Source organism: Toxorhynchites rutilus, chromosome 3 (genome assembly GCF_029784135.1).
Source record: "Toxorhynchites rutilus septentrionalis strain SRP chromosome 3, ASM2978413v1, whole genome shotgun sequence".
NCBI lineage: Eukaryota > Metazoa > Arthropoda > Insecta > Diptera > Culicidae > Toxorhynchites > Toxorhynchites rutilus.
This window is the reverse complement of record NC_073746.1, coordinates 162628310-162648974: the sequence shown is the minus strand read 5'-3', so window position 1 is coordinate 162648974 and position 20665 is coordinate 162628310. Positions and strand designations below refer to the sequence as shown.

General features: G+C 45.6%; 2 protein-coding genes across 2 annotated transcripts; both read left to right on the top strand.

The window, feature by feature from the left end:
- Positions 1-14030: 14030 nt before the first annotated feature.
- Positions 14031-18062, top strand: LOC129773625 (uncharacterized). The gene is made up of 3 exons (XM_055777264.1): positions 14031-17246; positions 17318-17965; positions 18018-18062. The coding sequence occupies exons 1-3, from the start codon at positions 14031-14033 to the stop codon at positions 18060-18062; spliced, it is 3909 nt and encodes a 1302-aa protein (XP_055633239.1).
- LOC129775776 (uncharacterized) lies at positions 17822-20457 on the top strand. Its single transcript, XM_055780864.1, has 2 exons — positions 17822-20328; positions 20387-20457. The coding sequence occupies exon 1, from the start codon at positions 18092-18094 to the stop codon at positions 20072-20074; it is 1983 nt and encodes a 660-aa protein (XP_055636839.1). The 5' UTR covers positions 17822-18091; the 3' UTR covers positions 20075-20328; positions 20387-20457.
- The last annotated feature ends 208 nt before the right edge of the window (positions 20458-20665 follow it).

The following is a 20665-nucleotide window of genomic DNA, read 5'->3' as shown; positions in this document are numbered from 1 at the left end:
ATTGAACGCTTGTATAATAGAAAGAAAAAAGTTATAGGAGGTTATGTCCAAGATACGACCGCATTGTTGACGTAGAACTACGTTGTTATTTTTTAAAGTCGCTCGTTTATCACCCTTATTCTGATTTTCGAACGAATAGGATTTTTTTGAGAGGTTTTCAGCCTCCTGGGCTGGTTCGCCTCTTTATCGACGGCATTGCCGCAAGGTTTCGTTGGGAACAGATTGCACATAAAATTATCACATAAAAATTGGACGTAAAAATTAAACACATAAAAATCCTTTTGCGAAACATAACTTAACGAAGAACTTGCTGTTTGATTGTTGGACCAGATGGCAAGGATGTCCTCGACCCATGGCTCCAGGCCAGTGGAGAGGAATCCGTGCCGTTGAAGATGCCGAAGCGTTCTTATTCTCCTTCATCGTGGAGGGGAAGGAACAAGGATCTTCTTGTCTGATCCATTGTTCAGACGCTAGATCTTAAAAAATAGTTCTGCATCTTTTAGGTAGCAGACAAGCGGTGCTACTCTTGCTGGATCGTCCCTTAAGATGTCTCTTACACTCCCGCTGATTCCATGAAGGTTTCGCAGATCATCAAATTTCGGGCAACCACACAAGAAGTGTTCGCGGAGTTGTGGATTTGGTAGAGGTCGCAGAGTAGATGGGAGGGTCCTCTATTGAATCCGTGTGAGACCGAGCAGTGACCGGTCCTCAGTCTGGACAGGATTCGTTCCTTTAACATCGTCAAACCTGATAATAGTGCCCTTGACTTTTCTGAGGAACTGCCTCCTCTCTGCGAACCACCTTTCGGTCCAAAAGGTGCGGAAAGAGTTGGAGATCCACAACTTCACATCGTCAAGCGGCACATCCCGAATGAAGAACGGTCTTGTGTGACCGATTCCGGCAAACCGGTCAGCCGCTTCATTCCCTGCGATGCCGTTGTGTCCGGGGACCCACATGAGCACAGTGTCGGGCAATATATACTTCCTGATGGCCTGTACCCATGGATGTTTGGACGTGGTCGCACCGATGGCATCAATGGCGCTTGCCGAATCGGAGACGACCAACAACGGCTTGGAAGATGAAGTTGTAGTTGCCTCGATGATGCCGACCACTTCGGACGAGAAGACCTGGCAGATGTCCGCGAGTTTCTTGCTGGAAATCAGACTATTCTTATTATCGCTCACCCCAAATCCAACTCCCGATGGTCCTTTTGAGCCGTCCGAGTATCTGATCTCGTGGAGACGGTATTTTTCCGCTATGATGGCCTTGAAATATTCTAGCAGACCGATCGAGCACGTCCCGGCTCGAAAGTTGTCCCGAATACCGTTCTCGACGAGAACAGTTGGGAACCTCCAGTCGTTCGCACCAAACCAGGATTGTTTTGCCACCGGGGGGAGGTTGGGATGCGCCAAACGCTGCAGGATCGTGTTGCTAAGGGCGGTTAGGTGGGTCTCCCCTCTACCGCTAGTTTTTGACAAGAAACTGGCAGTCCTGACTACGATCGCCGAGTCTGTGATTAGATCGAAAGGAGGTTCTCCAATTTTAGCGCAGACAGAGGCAGCTGGTGTTGGCAGGAGACCGGAGACAATCAGTAGTGCTTTGTTGTAAATCGGTGCCAGAGATTTTGGGAGCTTGTCTCCAGCCAAACACGTCAGTTCAAGGCCATAAGTGAGGCGGCTGCTGATGATGGCTTTGGCCACCTGTAGCCGGATATTTCTGTTGTTGCTTCGGTGCGGTTTGAAAATGGTTTTCAATAGATTCAACCGGGTGGCACAGCTGTTCTTAACTTCCTCGAAATGGCGGAGGAAGTTACGTTTGTGGTCAACAAACACTCCAAGGATCTTTAGCGTTTTCCGGCGGGGAATGTTGTTTTTGTATAGCTTGACCCTGGAGTTGGGACCCTGATGTCTGTCGCTGCAAATCACCATATGGTCGCTCTAAGTCTAAATCCTCTCTCGGCCGCCCACCGGCCGATGGCATTGGTAGCTGCCTGTATTCTGATGCTTGGAATCCTATGGGTGTCACTCACTGCCATCAAAAGAGTGTCGTCCGCGTAGACAAACACGAAGACTCTCCCAGGCAGGACCTGGAACAGGCTACTCATGGCGACGAGAAAGAGGGTGACGACAAGGACAGAACCTTGAGGTACTCCTGTTTCCTTTTGGAAAGCTCGGGAGCTGATGTTACCAATTTTGACCTCAAAGGTTCTCTACATGTGCTGACGGTTCCTGTTGGCTTCGGCTATCACGTCTCCGAGGGTCGCGAAGTTGTTGTTGGTGCCCATACCTGGTCGGAAGGCGAACTGTTGATAGTGCAATTTTCTATTTTCCGTTAGAAAGGTGACCAGGCGCCTATTCGCCATTCTTTCCAGGATCTTGGATGAACAGGAGGTTAAGGAAATTGGACAGTAGCCTTTCACGTTGTTGCTGCTTTGACCGACCTTAGGTATAGGTATTTCTAGGCTGTGTCTCCAACCCTCGGGAAATTCGTGTGTATTCCATGTTTCAGCATCTTGTAGCCGATACCGTCAGGGCCAGTTGACTTTTTGCGGAACATAGGGCGACAGAAAGTTCCTCGATGATGAAGTTCCGATTTAGAGGATTATTAGGATGACTCACAGGGACCACAAAGTTGCTGACCGAAGTGATACCCGCTCCCTGTCGACGGATGAAATCGGGCTCATATTCGGAGATCGAGGACAATCCCGCGAAATATTCACCGAGCGTGTTCGAAGTATCAACCGGATCGCTGCAGGTTGGAGACACAGCCTAGTAATACCTTGACGAATGGGGTTGTGTGACCTTCTCTTCCCATTTAGTGCGTTTACTTTGCGCCAAAGATCCGCAGAGGACTGGTTTTCGTTGATAGACTCTAGAAAACCAGTCCAACTGTCTAACTTCACCTTCCGGATTAACCGCCGTACTCTGATATGTTGCGCTCGATACCTGTTCATGGCAACTTCCTTCATTGGGTCTCCTGCTGGTAGTCGTTTGGCCGTACGCAGACCATCAATGCAGCGCTTTCTTCCCCGGAGTGGTTTTCGTTCTTGGGATGAAGGCTTCGGCCGCCTCCATAATGATTTTGTTGAAAGTGGCAAAGGTGGTTGGGTTGTCTCTATATATCAAGAAGTCGGAAGATGTTTGAAAAGCTGTCCAGTCAGCTCTTTCGAAGATCCATCTTGGTCTGCGAGTTGCGAGCGGCGGCGGGCCGTTGAAGCTGATGGTTATCGGGTGATGGTCACTGCCATGAATGTCGTCGGCTTTGTTCCACCCTAACCTATCCACCAAGTTGAGATTAGCTGCTGAAATATCAAAGGCTGTGTTGCTCGTACCTCTACGGAAAGTGTCAGTGCCGTCATTTAAGACCGAGAGCTCCATCACCTCCAAGAGGTAGGCGATGATATTCCCTCTGACATTTGGTGTTTGAATTCCCCAGTTGCGGTGATGAGCATTGAAGTCCCCCAAGATGATTTTTGGGTCCTCCAAGCTTGCTAACGCCTCAAGCAGCTTCCGTCGTAGTTCCGGGATTATGCCTCATGGCAGGTATATACAAATGATGGTCACCGGAATCGGGGCCTCGATTTGGACGGCTATTATTGGCAGGTCAGTGGATATTTGTTTTTCGCAAATGGAGAATGTTTCTCCGGACACCCAAAGCAACAGAGTGTTGCAAAACGGAGCCCCGCTTAGTGTGCCAGTGGAATTTAACCCCGACAATTTTCTGTATGTTTGTTGGGGAAACTCGATTTATCTCTTGGAGTGCGATGATGGACGGACATAACTCTCGGTCAAGGGTCTCCAGTTCTCCCAAGTTGTTGTACAGTCCATTGATGTTCCATTGCAGAGCGAGGTTGGTGGATGTGTTGGTGGACATACTTTCCTGGTGATGGGCGGTGTGATGGGGAATCAGATATGTAGTGGTACTGGATGTGATGATTCCCGGTGGAACTCCACCGACGATAACAGGTTGGGCAGCCATTCCACTCGGAAGCAGCCGAGGAAAGATGGTGAGGTTCATTTGGGGAGCTTAAACTCCCGGCCATAGCTTGCGTGGGATCTCCTCGGCTACGTCTCCATGCATCATAGATATTGGCATCGGACCTCGCTTCGGCTGGCATAGGCGAGACAGGCATGGCATGAGCTTCAAGTGGAGTGGTTGTGGCGGCCGGCTTAGCCCTGGCGGCGAGACGAGCGGATCTTCGGCGGATTGGGACATCAACTGTGGATGGTGTTGTGTCGGCAGCTGGAAGGATCGCAATGGCAACGATATGTGGTATTGTCGAACGAGACAGCGGTGCTCGGGAACTGGGAGTAGAATTCTAAACCAGCGTTCGTTCACTTGACCCGACGGCGGAAAAAAACGGTTCGGCGTCACTGCAATCCTCTGCGCTACTTTGTGATTTGGCGATGGATACTTCGGTGGTAATGACACAGGGTAACGGAAGTTGCACAATGTCGGAAGAAGAAACTCCAGTGAAATCGATCGTGGAACGAGATTCCACTGATTCCACTCTTGTGCGTCCCGAGATCTGAAGCAGTTCCCACGCAGTCCTTCGGGGAATAGACGTTACCGCCCTTGTGCGTCCCAATTTGTGGTGCTGGTCCCACGTGGTCCTTCAGGGAACAGGTGTTGCCACCCTTGTGCGTCCCGAGTTCAGGTACAATTCCCACGTAGTTCGTCGGGGAATAGGTGTTGCCACCCTTACCGGAGAGCTGATTGGTGGAGTAGTGGTTGGCGACAGGTGAGGTAAGAGTTGGACGAAACACTATTTGGGCTGACGGTCCTTACCACTAGTCGGCGGTGGGTATTGAGAGTCTGATCGCTGATTGGGTCGAGTGTTATCTGGAGGCAAGGCGGGTTGCTTGCCTACTGTTGACGATCTCTGACGAATGTTCTTCGGTGGTTGTATAAGCGGGGATTCGGGTTTTCTTTTATTCGAGGGTGTTGCATTTGTAGTTCGATCTCCAGGCTGGTAAGCTGGTAAGAAGTACTGGTGTAGACGGAGATTGTGTTTTCATAAGCGTGTCATCTAGTTCGATGGATTCTATGTCGGAGTCGGAGTAGATGACCAAGCTGGAGTTTTGTGGTATTATACTTGTGGATTTGGCCGGTCGGGAGGATGTAGGGGTGTTGAACAAGGAGGAAGGTCTGGAATGGGTGTCTTTTGTTAACCCGGATGTTTCGGCACTTTTTGTTTGGGGCAATAATGACCTGGCTCTAGATATCTTCTTCTGTTGCAGAGTGATGATTTTGTCCTTCTGGGTCAATCGTTACTCCATGGCCGCTAGTGTGTTGGCCATCTGATCGATTTTATCCACCAGAGACTTGATCATCTCCGTGTTTTTTAACGCCTCGATGCGTTGTAACTCCATTGAAGCGGCCATGTTCGCGATGGTAAGATCTTTTTCTTCTATTTTTTTCACCAGGTCATTTATTCTGCGATCCAGGACTGCCTCCTTCCGCTGGAATCACATGGGTTACGGAACAATTCCCACAGGTTGGCGTGTTTTGTCTACACTTTGTTTTTGTGTGACCAAATGCCCAGCAATTAAAGCATTGCATGGGCGACGGGTAATACGGCCTCGTTCTTACTCGCAGATAGCCAAAATAGATTAATTCAGGTGTACATGTACCATTAACTGTCAGGATTAACGCAGGAGTGTTTTCTATCGCGTCTGGACCGGTCCGTCGTTTGAGTCTTCTAGTCGCTGTCACTTTTTGGTCTTTGAGGCAGTCCACAATGTCCTCCTCCGACATATTAATTGTTTGTGCGCAACTAACAACACACTTGGTGCTGTTCAAGTGTTTTTGGTAGGTGACCTTGACGTTTGTACCATCAGATAATTGTGTCAGCTGTGACAGAGCCTCCGCTTTTTTTATTACGAACTTTAAGGGCATAAGCCCTCGATTTCTTTAACACAGCTCTCAATAGATTTGCGAATGAGAAAAGGGGCGGGGGGAGATTCTTATCTTTACCGTCATCGCCAACACCAGTAATGCGCAGTACAATAAGCTCACCGTGTTCACCAGCCGGATCCATATGTTCTGGTAACGTTGCTCCTGAATAACTGCCTTGAATATTACGGTAGTTCGCACCGCCTTTATGGCCCCACACCGTAGGTGCGGAGCCGGGGACGTCCACCATGGCGGCGGCCCAGCGGCTACTCAATCACTGCCAGACACCACTAAAATGTTTTTTTATCATCACGCACTGCGAGGGAGGCTCGACCCCTACCCGATGACCGGTACGTCTGCCTCGTGATCTTACCGTGCTGCAGCTAGTATTCCTCGACATTACAAATGGTCTTTCAGTTCACGGTTGAGTTCAAGAAAGGCATCGCGCTGCAGGATCAGCTTGAGCGAAAGAAGCTGTCGAATAAGAATAAGTAATATGATCGCATTCCAAGATCAACTAACCTATTTATTAATTCGTAAGGTCGACATTTCTCCAGAATATGATTTGACACTTGATAGTGTCAAGTCCGATGAGAAGTTACAAACGCTAGGAAATATCCAACCTTATAGGTATACCTGATCACTATATTTCATTCAAATTGTATCTCATAACATATTTCAATATTCTTCTTACAGTGAATACAAGGGAGCGTCAGCAGTGCAATCAGGTTGATATCTACCGACTCAAAGAGCATCAAATCCAAACACGCATCACGATTCGATCAACATCCCCGCTCTTGCCCTGAATGTTCCACGTTTCTTCCCAAAAATAATAAAGTTTTGATAAAACTCATAGATAATTTTGAGAAATCCGTCGTTCATGACTATTCGAATTCAAATAATGTGTAGTAAACAATACGTTTACTGGAATTTCTTTATTATCCTACAAACATGAAATTATTTTTCGCAACTATAGCAACAACTGATAGCATTCATTCAATAATCATGACCAACACTGGACATCCTGATGTGTCCATGTTAGGTCTTCTACAATCTTGATTTTATCATCTACGGCCGCTTCCTTCTTAGTTCCATCCCCGTCGATCTGCAATCCCAATGCATCGTATATATTTCCCGAGTTAAATCCAGAAAACTATCCACTATCCACTATCCATCCTCCATCAATAAATCCCTCGCAACGTTCCGTTTCCATTTCGGTATGGAAACTACGCCAATACGAATAATCAGTCTTACCAACAGATTTGATTGTATCAAACTTTCCCGTAACTTTCGAAGAAATTCATAATAATCGAGTGTTATTTGTGATCAGACCGTGCCAAATAGCACACAGCCCGTTGTCGGCGTCGTTCGCTCACCAATGTTTTGCATCACGAGCGAACCATGGCATGAATTGAGGAACCTCTGGCATTTGCTATCGTTCGTCGCCCGTTGTTGTGGTCCTTAAAAAAAATACAAAAAGTGTTCTTATGATAAACAGAGCTACGGAAATCCTACTTACCCATCTTTTAGGCAAACAAATAGATACTTGCTGTTGTCCACCCAAGGAACGCATCGTCATCCAATATTGTTACTGCTGTATCAATAGTTTTGAGAAATTTGGTTGAAATCGATCTCCTCACAACTACTCCCATTTGCTTGTAATGCAACAGCGTGATAGATCGCATCAAATCACCCACCAAAATGAAGTCGCCTGTTCGAAAAAGAACATTAATCTAGTTTACCATTGGTTCTACAATATAATGCCAACACGATATTACAATGGCTACATTCATGTCGCAAATCCTTATCATACTATCGTACGGTTGAATTGATGTTAGCCAATACTCGGCCATTGAACTCAACATGATTACCTTCTCGCTTAACTAACAATGAGGGCATGCGCTAAAGAAACAGCCGAGAACCAATTGGAGAGCGGATGGTTGCTGAACAGTCCCCCGCACAAAAGTTGACCGGAAGTTAGTGACGAAACCTGTGAAATAACAAACATTGGCGCCAACCGCTGGATGTAGGATCCTTCTTTGAAGAACTGCTGATTACTGGGAATGTTTTTAAGCAAGTTCATCATCAGAAATAAACAATCCTCCACGACAATTCCACCATCTGCGCATCCTTCCTCCTTGATAACATCAAACAATCGATCAAAAGCATTTTCAAAAGCTACAATTTTTTGGATGTTTGCGTTTCCTTTGGTAAGCTGTATCAACAGTAGCAATACATCATTTCTAATAACTTCTCGGCTGTCAACCAGCAAATCCATCAACTTGGAAACGTCCATTGGGCTAACAAGAACGATTTCCTGTATGTCCTTCGTTTTGTTCGCTAACAAACTGGTCAACAACTTAATAGCCGACCAGCGAACCCAAAAATCGTACTCTTCCAGACAATTCAAAATCAAGCTCACATTCTCGTTCGACTTGAGGAACATCTCCGTAAATTGTTCTCCTATGTTGACCGTCACGCTTGGGTTGTCCGGGTTGTTTTCTTCGAACTGTTCCTGAGAAGTGATATGACAGAGGGTGTCCAAGCAGTACCCAATTATCTCCGGATCGGCTCTATCCATTTCCATGACTTGGAGAAGAGCGTGCATACCTTGGGCTCCCACTTCCACGCGATATTTTTTTCGAAAGAGCCCTGAGCGCTCTGCAAGCATCGCGGCGATCCTCGAGTAGTGTCGAAGCACTCACTTGTTCTACCTGTTCCAGAGGGGCATAATAATTTAAAAGGTTTAGAATGAGTTTCTGACCCAAATTTCGTTGTTTCATACAGTTTTGGCACCACTTTGCAGCGCCCCAGGTTCCTGAGAACCCAGCACTGACTGCAAACCACTTTTTATAAAGTTCATCAGCGAATATTTACTACTGTCAGGAGGAAATTAAATATTTTTTCATAGAAACAGACAGTTTTCGCTGCCAATTGTTGATGTGATAAGAAACTTACACGTCAATAATTTCGGCACTGTTTTGACACTTGCAAAAGTGATGTGGTTTCAAGAAGGTGTATTGGTATTTTGGGATTGGTATTCTGTACGGTTCGTTCCTTCGGTTGTTGGTAGGGATGTCAGATTTCATTTTCGTTACAGACCATTTTGTAGTCACATACTTTTTCAAATGCTAGGAAAATACATAAAATATTTCGTTACCGCAGTTTGCAAACAAAGCAATAGATTACTATGTTAAATATGCGATATGGTAACAGAACGACCGAAAAGAAAATCCATGATTATCCAATAAATTAATTATTTATAGCTTTTGCTTGATCGTAACAAGAAACAATTGTTAAACTCCGATCCTATATTGTTGAAAAATAACATTTCATTTTTAGTATCTAAAAACTAATTAAGAATCAGTAACTATTAATTTTATGTTTCATCAACTTCAAAATCACACCAAAGTCATTTTTCACATAATGTAAGATACAATAACGAGATAAAAAAAACAGTGCAAAGCAGGCTAGTGCCATTTTCCAAGTTTTGATTCAATCGAAGCAAGCATTGTGTTGATGCAAACATTTTCTCCACTGAGGATTATAATTATCAAGAGAGAAGCAGTTATAATCCCATCACCACACAAAATGAAGCGAGGTACCGTTACATCGAGGATTCCAGTCAGCTTGAGGGTTCCAACGCGTTCTTGGGCCAACCGCGAACCAGGAAGTTATGAAAGACGTAGTGGAAAACCACAGAATGAAGATATCAAGGTAGGAAAAAATATTTCTGAGTGTGTACAGTGTTAACAAAACTTTTATTTACAGCCAATTCGGATCCAGATGCATCAAAACGAAGTGATGATCGAGGATGAAGTTCCTCCGCCACTGGTGCCCAGTGAAACAATTTTTGTCGATGATGATGAAGATTTGTACTACTGGGAACCAGTAGATGCAACGGAGTTGGAATATATGATTGTCCAGAACAGGAATCTTATAGGAGAACTTCGGAGGATGGAAGCGGAAAATATAAAATTGCGGCAGGAAAATCGACGACTGAAAGCTGAGAAAGAGGTAAGGTTTCTAAAGAGATGTTGTTTTAAATTTATAATCCTTATGGTAGGCGAGGTGGCGCAGTCGCTTTTCCCTTAAAGCATATATGGATCGGATGACAGAGTTATTAGTTGTTAAATATTTATTGTTTGATTTTTTGTTGTTGTTGCGAGTTCTATTGTACATATTGGTTTCGTTTTTTGTTGCATTCATTTTTTTATATCTTTCTATATACTGTAGCGGATTTATTTTATTGTTACCAGTTTATTATTTTTTCCATAAGGAACATTTGATCTTTGGATGATTTCATTCTATTTATTTATTGTTATTGTCGTATTACATTTTCTGTAGTTTTGTTTTATTCCACATGCATTTATTTTTTATATCTTTCTATATACTGTTGCGGATTTGATTTATTATTACCAGTTCATATTTTATTTATTTATTTTTTCGTTTTTTCGTTTAAAATATTACTAATATTTCTTTCTCTTGTTTCTTTCTGAGTTTCTGAGAGCCTTATTGGCTAGGGTTGCCCTTTTCGGATGACTCAGCTATCAACATATGACAGACAGGATATGTGACATGAGTATTTATTTCAAAGTTATATGATTTACAAATTTGTAACATTATTATTTATTTCTCACAGATAATGGACCGAGCGAGCGATTTCCTTTCCAATGATAGATGATAGATGATCCAGGCGAATCCTACAGAGCGTGTATTTTTGGACAATGACACTTTTTTGAAATTTTGTTTCTAACTTTTGTTGTTCAATAAATGAATTATTAATTTGAAATAAACTTCTTTAATATGTAATTTATACTGTTTCATTAAATTTTTTCCCATTTATCCATATCGTTTCTCCATGCTATGCAATAGTTTTATGATTGAACGCTTGTATAATAGAAAGAAAAAAGTTATAGGAGGTTATGTCCAAGATACGACCGCATTGTTGACGTAGAACTACGTTGTTATTTTTTTAAGTCGCTCGTTTATCACCCTTATTCTGATTTTCGAACGAATAGGATTTTTTTTGTTATTCTTTATTTGAGAGGTTTTCAGCCTCCTGGGCTGGTTCGCCTCTTTATCGACGGCATTGCCGCAAGGTTTCGTTGGGAACAGATTGCACATAAAATTATCACATAAAAATTGGACGTAAAAATTAAACATAAAAATCCTTTTGCGAAACATAACTTAACGAAGAACTTGCTGTTTGCTTGTTGGACCAGATGGCAAGGATGTCCTCGACCCATGGCTCCAGGCCAGTGGAGAGGAATCCGTGCCGTTGAAGATGCCGAAGCGTTCTTATTCCCCTTCATCGTGGAGGGGAAGGAACAAGGATCTTCTTGTCTGATCCATTGTTCAGACGCTAGATCTTAAAAAATAGTTCTGCATCTTTTAGGTAGCAGACAAGCGGTGCTACTCTTGCTGGATCGTCCCTTAAGATGTCTCTTACACTCCCGCTGATTCCATGAAGGTTTCGCAGATCATCAAATTTCGGGCAACCACACAAGAAGTGTTCGCGGAGTTGTGGATTTGGTAGAGGTCGCAGAGTAGATGGGAGGTTCCTCTATTGAATCCGTGTGAGACCGAGCAGTGACCGGTCCTCAGTCTGGACAGGATTCGTTGTTCTCTCATTCCTTTAACATCGTCAAACCTGATAATAGTGCCCTTGACTTTTCTGAGGAACTGCCTCCTCTCTGCGAACCACCTTTCGGTCCAAAAGGTGCGGAAAGAGTTGGAGATCCACAACTTCACATCGTCAAGCGGCACATCCCGAATGAAGAACGGTCTTGTGTGACCGATTCCGGCAAACCGGTCGGCCGCTTCGATGCCGTTGTGTCCGGGGACCCACATGAGCACAGTGTCGGGCAATATATACTTCCTGATGGCCTGTACCCATGGATGTTTGGACCTGGTCGCACCGATGGCATCAATGGCGCTTGCCGAATCGGAGACGACCAACAACGGCTTGGAAGATGAAGTTGTAGTTGCCTCGATGATGCCGACCACTTCGGCCGAGAAGACCTGGCAGATGTCCGCGAGTTTCTTGCTGGAAATCAGACTATTCTTATTATCGCTCACCCCAAATCCAACTCCCGATGGTCCTTTTGAGCCGTCCGAGTATCTGATCTCGTGGAGACGGTATTTTTCCGCTATGATGGCCTTGAAATATTCTAGCAGACCGATCGAGCACGCCCCGGCTCGAAAGTTGTCCCGAATACCGTTCTCGACGAGAACAGTTGGGAACCTCCAGTCGTTCGCACCAAACCAGGATTGTTTTGCCACCGGGGGGAGGTTGGGATGCGCCAAACGCTGCAGGATCGTGTTGCTAAGGGCGGTTAGGTGGGTCTCCCCTCTACCGCTAGTTTTTGACAAGAAACTGGCAGTCCTGACTACGATCGCCGAGTCTGTGATTAGATCGAAAGGAGGTTCTCCAATTTTAGCGCAGACAGAGGCAGCTGGTGTTGATGGCAGGAGACCGGAGACAGTCAGTAGTGCTTTGTTGTAAATCGGTGCCAGAGATTTTGGGAGCTTGTCTCCAGCCAAACACGTCAGTTCAAGGCCATAGGTGAGGCGGCTGCTGATGATGGCTTTGGCCACCTGTAGCCGGATATTTCTGTTGTTGCTTCGGTGCGGTTTGAAAATGGTTTTCATTAGATTCAACCGGGTGGCACAGCTGTTCTTAACTTCCTCGAAATGGCGGAGGAAGTTACGTTTGTGGTCAACAAACACTCCAAGGATCTTTAGCGTTTTCCGGCGGGGAATGTTGTTTTTGTATAGCTTGACCCTGGAGTTGGGACCCTGATGTCTGTCGCTGCAAATCACCATATGGTCGCTCTTCTGCGCTGAAAGTCTAAATCCTCTCTCGGCCGCCCACCGGCCGATGGCATTGGTAGCTGCCTGTATTCTGATGCGTGGAATCCTATGGGTGTCACTCACTGCCATCAAAAGAGTGTGTAGACAAACACGAAGACTCTCCCAGGCAGGACCTGGAACAGGCTACTCATGGAGACGAGAAAGAGGGTGACGACAAGGACAGAACCTTGAGGTACTCCTGTTTCCTTTTGGAAAGCTCGGGAGCTGATGTTACCAATTTTGACCTCAAAGGTTCGGCGTGTGGCGAAGTTCCTGATGAAGTGCAGTAATTTCCCGTCAACGCCCCAATCTGCCAGAGTTTTCAGCACTAACGGGATCCATGTTCTGTTGTATGCCTTTTCCAGATCCAGTGCTACCATCTCCATGTGCTGACGGTTCCTGTTGGCTTCGGCTATCACGTCTCCGAGGGTCGCGAAGTTGTTGTTGGTGCCCATACCTGGTCGGAAGGCGAACTGTTGATAGTGCAATTTTCTATTTTCCGTTAGAAAGGTGACCAGGCGCCTATTCGCCATTCTTTCCAGGATCTTGGATGAACAGGAGGTTAAGGAAATTGGACAGCAGCCTTTCACGTTGTTGCTGCTTTGACCGACCTTAGGTATAGGTATTTCTAGGCTGTGTCTCCAACCCTCGGGAAATTCGTGTGTATTCCATGTTTCAGCATCTTGTAGCCGATACCGTCAGGGCCAGTTGACTTTTTGCGGAACATAGGGCGACAGAAAGTTCCTCGATGATGAAGTTCCGATTTAGAGGATTATTAGGATGACTCACAGGGACCACAAAGTTGCTGACCGAAGTGATACCCGCTCTGTTGCTACTGGGCGCACTGCCTCAGATTCATTATCAGCGAAATAATCATAAATGCCTTGCAGGAAAGGAAAACGTAGTGACAGAGGAGAATTGTCATAACAGTAGGAGAAAGAGAAAGCTTTCGGAGAATTGTTGATAGTCGGAAATTAGAAAGAAGAGTTGAAAGGAAATTAGCAAGAGAATAGTTGGATTGAATCGCCATTTTAGAGGAAAAGACCTCAGGAACAACGATAGAAGATAGGATCGAAAGTAATTGCTACAGGAAGAGAATCCTAGCATAAATAAGCGACACCACTAGTGTAAGTTGAATTTGTTTGAAATAATTATTGTTGATGTTGAATATGAATTAAATTTCAGTTTAAAGCTACACAAAAATAGACAGAGTGTTGCTAAAAACTCGGTGTCCGAAATCTGAAATTTCTACGCCAACAAACTTTAAAACTAGTGTCGCGATGGATACGCGTGCTGATACCGATCCGACGACGCCGATAACAGGAAGGTCGGGAAGCTGCGTTAATTGTTCGCGCCCCGACGAGTACGACAATTTCGTACAATGCGATAAATGCGATGCTTGGTGGCATATGAGTTGTGCAGAGGTCACACCGACGATTGCGGAACGGCCTTGGACGTGCCGCAAATGCCTGCCTGTTCAGGTTACATCTCATGCTGGCTCATCGACAGGAGCAATGTCCAATGCTTCGGCTCGAGCAACATTGAAGTTAAAGCTGATGGAGGAAGAACGTGAAATACAGAGGCGTGAGTTCGAGTATGAAAAAGAGATGCTACGGAAAAAGTACGAGATTCTGGAACAGCAGCTAGAAGAAACCGAAAGAAAAAGCGGTCGAAGTCGGATAAGCAGGAAGACCAGTATGGAACAGGTACAACAGTGGGTAGCGAAACACGGAGTTGGTGTCGATGCTGTGGGAGATCAACAGAAAGGTCCGGGCGTGATCAGAAAGCCAGCTGGGACTGAAAAGGAGAAACATCATGAGGACGTTCAGCCAGCAGTAAAACCACTGGAGAAGGGACAGCTGTGTGAGCCACAACGGAAGCTTCAGCAATTCGAAATTCATCGGGTAGATCTCCCCATGGCCAGTGGAGTTATTTCTGGAGCAGTTCCGAAAACATATGCGAAGGAAACAGGTAGCATAAAACCACCCATCCCCCCACCGGTAAGCAAGCGTAACTATCCAGCCCTCGTGCCCCCCGAAATACCACAAGGTAAGCCACATGTAAATCCACATTTTGATGCAATAAAAGCACGCACTACACCACTGATAGGTGAGAATTATTATGAGAAAATGATTTCCAAATTTGGGACAACTGACCTCGTACAAGATCCTTTATGCTCAAGGTCATTCCGCGATGAAATTTCACACGTTCACGATACAACAGCATGCTTGGACCCAGGTTTATCACACCCTAGGAACAACCATGAAAATTTTGTCCCTTTACAAAATATTGGAGGAGTCTCACAGAACAATATGAACTCCCACTGTCAATTGAACGCGTTTGCACCGCGCGATATTCAGCTACCCCCTCATCTAGTACCCACCCCCTCGCAGCTGGCAGCTCGTCAAGTACTTCCTCGCGATTTGCCTTTCTTCGGCGGAGATCCGGAAGATTGGCCGATCTTTATCAGCAGTTTCTTGAATTCAACTGTCGCGTGCGGATTTAATAGCGCAGAAAATCTCGCGCGACTCCAAAGGTGTTTGAAAAGTGTTGCTTACGAGTCCGTGAAAAGTCGCCTTCTCCTTCCTGAATCAGTGCCGCATGTGATCAACACACTATACCTCCTTTATGGACGTCCGGAACTACTAGTCAATACCCTACTGGAAAAGGTTCGTGCAGTGCAACCACCGAAGGCGGAGAAACTCGAAACATTAATCGAATTCGGGATGGTGGTTCAAAGTCTTTGTGACCACCTGGAAGCAGCCGGTCAACAGGCGCATCTGTCAAATCCTTCCCTACTAATGGAATTGGTGGGAAAACTACCAGCACACACAAAATTGGAGTGGGCCACCTTCATGCAACAATTTCCTGAGGTAAATCTGAAAACGTTCGGGATGTTCATGAGTGGAATAGTGGTTTCAGCAAGTAAGGTTACGTTATATTCAGGAGCGAAGGTCCAGAAGAAGAGTGATACAGCAGATCGTCCGAAACATAGATTGGGGGCCTCCATAAACGCGCACGCGCTTGAACCAGAACCTGAATCGGGAACAGAACGTTCTTGCTACGTATGCAGAAGGCAAGATCATCGAGTTCGTGATTGCAGCACCTTTCGAACATTGTCAATAGACGATCGGTGGAAAGCGATACAAGAGCATGCATTGTGTCGCAGTTGCCTTAATTCGCATGGCAGAAGAGCCTGCCGGAATACAAACCCATGCGGAGTAGCTGGTTGCCGTTTTCGCCATCATCCTCTACTGCACTCAAGTCGTTACGATCGAGCTATGGAGAGCGCTGAGATAGCGGGTAATCACACACACAGTCTGTCCGAACAACAACTGCTGTTTCGCATTCTACCAGTGACAATTCATGGTCCTCGAAAGGCAGTCACTGTATACGCGTTCCTGGATGACGGTTCGTCAATTACACTAGTGGAGGAGTCATTGATGAAGGATCTCGAATTGACGGGGGAAAGAGTACCCTTATGTCTTACGTGGACAGGTAATGTGACACGTATGGAAGCGGACTCCCGGAAATTACAACTAGAAGTGTCACGATTAAATAATTCGAAGAGATTATCTCTGCGCGACGTTCGTACTGTGAAAAAGTTGGCATTACCGGGGCAGTCGTTGTGTCCCGAGGAGTATTCGGCAAGATATCGGCATCTGAGAGGATTGCCATTAGTGGGTTACGACAAAGCAGTCCCCCAACTACTAATTGGTCTCAACAATCTTAAGCTGACCGTGCCGTTGAAGGTCAGGGAAGGAGACAGTAATGATCCAATCGCTGTGCAAACACGTCTAGGATGGTGTATCTATGGAGGCGGTGAGATCTCATCGAAACATTTTGTACAATATCATGCCTGTAGCCGCGATAATGATGATGAATTGCATAATATGGTGAAGGAATATTTTACTTTGGAAGATGTGGGTGCTAAAATTGTGGACAACTTGGAGTCACCAGAGGACAAAAGAGCTAAATGGATGTTAGAACAGACGACGAAGCGGGTCGGAAATAGATACGAGACAGGCCTCCTGTGGAAGCGTGATGATGTGAAACTTCCGGATAATTACGACATGGCGCTAAGGCGGCTTGAATGTTTGGAACGACGAATGCAGAAGGACTTGCTGTTGAAGAAAAGTATACATGAACAATTGGCCGAATATCAGGCCAAGGGCTACGCGCATCGGGCTACTCAGAAAGAGTTGAGTTGCGCTGATCCAGATCGGATTTGGTACCTCCCCTTGGGAGCGGTAACAAACCCGAAGAAACCGGGAAAGGTGCGGCTAATCTGGGATGCGGCGGCGATGAAGAATGGAATGTCGCTTAATACGCTTCTACTCAAAGGACCCGACCAACTCACATTGTTACCGTCAGTACTGATGCGGTTTAGACAATACCCGGTGGGTGTCTCGGCCGATATTAAGGAGATGCTTCACCAGATCTTGATTTGCCCTCGTGATCGACACTCGCAGCGGTTTTATGGCGTAGCAAGCCAAGTGAGGCACCTTCAGTTTTCCTCATGGATGTAGCTACATTCGGGTCTTCAAGTTCACCTTCATCTGCTCAGTTTATTAAAAACAAGAACGCACGCGAATTCATTGATTTATACCCTCGTGCAGTGCATGCTATACTGACTAACCATTATGTGGACGACTATTTGGATAGTTTCCAATCCGCGGAAGAAGCCATTGAAGTTTCTAACCAAGTGAAGATGATCCACTTAAAGGCTGGATTCGACCTGAGAGGTTGGCAGTCCAATGTGGTAACGGTGCTTAAAAGCTTGGGCGAAAATGAAGTGGAGGAGAAGGAACACCGCTTCCTGGATAAAACCCAACAATATGAACGTGTACTCGGAATGCTATGGCGAACTGAATGTGACATGCTTTGTTTTTCGACTCCGATTAATGCAGAAATTCAACAACTTATAAACAACGACAATCGACCAACTAAAAGACAGGTCTTGAAATGCTTGATGAGTTTCTTCGATCCCCTTGGATTGCTGAGCTGTCTTTTGGTTCATGGCAAAATCATTCTGCAGGAGATATGGCGCACCGGAATACAGTGGGACCAAGAAATCACGACGGAGGCCTGGCAACGATGGCGAAAGTGGTCTGAAGCCCTTAGGGAGGTTGATAAAATCCACATACCTAGATGCTATTTCGACGGGGCAAACAGCCAATTGTATGATTACCTGCAGCTACACATATTCGTCGACGCAAGTGAATCAGCGTATGCTGCCGTAGCATATTTTCGTGTTATTAATACAGATGGGAAAACAGAATGCTCCCTCGTCGCTGCCAAAACCAGAGTAGCTCCACTGAAACCCTTGTCAATACCCCGCATGGAGCTGCAAGCCGCGGTATTGGGAGTAAGGCTTATGCAGTTCGTCTTGGAAAGCCATACAGTGACTGTATCTAAACGCTATTTTTGGAGTGATTCGGCTACGGTCCTAGCCTGGATCCGATCCGACCCACGCAAGTATAAGCAATATGTGGCATGTAGAATCGGAGAAATGTTGTCTGTAACAGACGTCAATGAGTGGAGATGGGTCCCATCAAAACTGAACCCGGCCGATCTCGCTACTAAATGGGGCAAGACCCACCTTCTAAGTGGAGATAACACATGGTTTAAAGGACCTCGTTTTCTATATCTTGAGGTTCAAGACTGGCCCAAACAAAATGTACAACATCAAACTGAAGAAGAATTACGTGTGAGTCTGATGCACAGTGAAGTTCACATAACTATTCCTATAGTCGACTTCGGGCGTTTTTCACGATGGACCCGCTTACTAAGATCGATCGGATTCGTACTACGCTTCATCTTAAAATTACGCAAAGAGAATACGATGACTTGCTACAATCACCTAAGTCAAGAAGAACTGAATCGAGCTCAAAATTGTTTATTTAAAATGGTGCAATGGCAAGCATATCCAACGGAAATGGCAAAATTATCCAGCCATATAAGAGATACGTCCAATAGCCAGCAGGTGGATCGGCAAAGCATAATATACCAATTGTGTCCCTTCCTGGATGAAAACGGAGTTCTGCGGGCCGACAGTCGCATAGGCGCTGCACCGCATATGGATGCCGAGGCAAAGTTCCCGATCATACTGCCGAAGAAACATCGAGTAACGTTTTTAATAATAGACGAATATCATCGATCCTTGAGACACGGTAACACGGAGACAGTTGTAAACGAAGTTCGCCAGCGGTTCCACGTTCAGCAGCTGCGGTCATTTGTTAGACAAGTTGCACAGGCATGCCAGTGGTGCAAGATTAGAAAGGCCAAACCAAATGTTCCTAGAATGGCGCCCCTTCCGTTAGCCCGATTAGCATCATTCACTAGACCGTTCACTTACGTCGGACTAGACTTCTTCGGTCCGCTGCAAGTAAAAATCGGCAGAAGTAGTGTAAAAAGATGGATTGCTCTCTTCACCTGTCTCACCATAAGGGCCGTGCATTTAGAAGTAGCCTTCAGCATGTCAACAGAATCATGTATCCATTGCGTTCGACGGTTCGTGTGCCGTCGAGGCTCGCCGATTGAAATTTACTCGGACAACGGTACAAACTTTGTAGGAGCAGAGAGACTACTGGCTGAGCAAATAGCAGAGGGATTGGCAGTCACGTTCACTGGAACCAATACCAAGTGGATGTTCATTCCCCCTGCCACGCCACACATGGGAGGCGCGTGGGAGCGAATGGTGCGTTCAGTGAAGACGGCAATGGAGACAGCATACAACAACGATCGTAAGTTGAATGACGAAGCATTGCAAACACTGATTATCGAAGCAGAAGCGATTGTAAATAGTAGACCGCTCACATATCTACCATTGGATTCAGAGGAATCTGAAGCGTTAACGCCAAACCACTTTCTTCAAGGAAGCTCGAGCGGAATTCGTCAACCTGCAATGTCAGCGATAAATAATACGCGTGCACTTTCGAACTCTTTGTGCATGGTACAACAGCAGTTGGATAAGTTCTGGAGGCGATGGACTAGAGAGTACTTACCGACATTGACTAAACGGCCAAAGTGGTTTGGGGAAGTGCGACCATTAGCAGTTGGTGACGTGGTGTTGGTAGTAGAAGGAAGTAGCAGAAACAGCTGGACGCGTGGACGTGTTAAGGAAATTGTGAGAGGAGAAGATGGAAGAGTTCGACAAGCTTTCGTGGATACTGCGAGGGGAGTGTTGAGAAGGGCTGCGTCGAAGTTAGCATTGCTGGAAATCAATGACGAATGTGGTAACCCTGATACCTGTGGCCAGAGTTACGGGGGGGAGGGTGTTGCTACTGGGCGCACTGCCTCAGATTCATTATCAGCGAAATAATCATAAATGCCTTGCAGGAAAGGAAAACGTAGTGACAGAGGAGAATTGTCATAACAGTAGGAGAAAGAGAAAGCTTTCGGAGAATTGTTGATAGTCGGAAATTAGAAAGAAGAGTTGAAAGGAAATTAGCAAGAGAATAGTTGGATTGAATCGCCATTTTAGAGGAAAAGACCTCAGGAACAACGATAGAAGATAGGATCGAAAGTAATTGCTACAGGAAGAGAATCCTAGCATAAATAAGCGACACCACTAGTGTAAGTTGAATTTGTTTGAAATAATTATTGTTGATGTTGAATATGAATTAAATTTCAGTTTAAAGCTACACAAAAATAGACAGAGTGTTGCTAAAAACTCGGTGTCCGAAATCTGAAATTTCTACGCCAACACGCTCCCTGTCGACGGATGAAATCGGGCTCATATTCGGAGATCGAGGACAATCCCGCGAAATATTCACCGAGCGTGTTCGAAGTATCAACCGGATCGCTGCAGGTTGGAGACACAGCCTAGTAATACCTTGACGAATGGGGTTGTGTGACCTTCTCTTCCCATTTAGTGCGTTTACTTTGCGCCAAAGATCCGCAGAGGACTGGT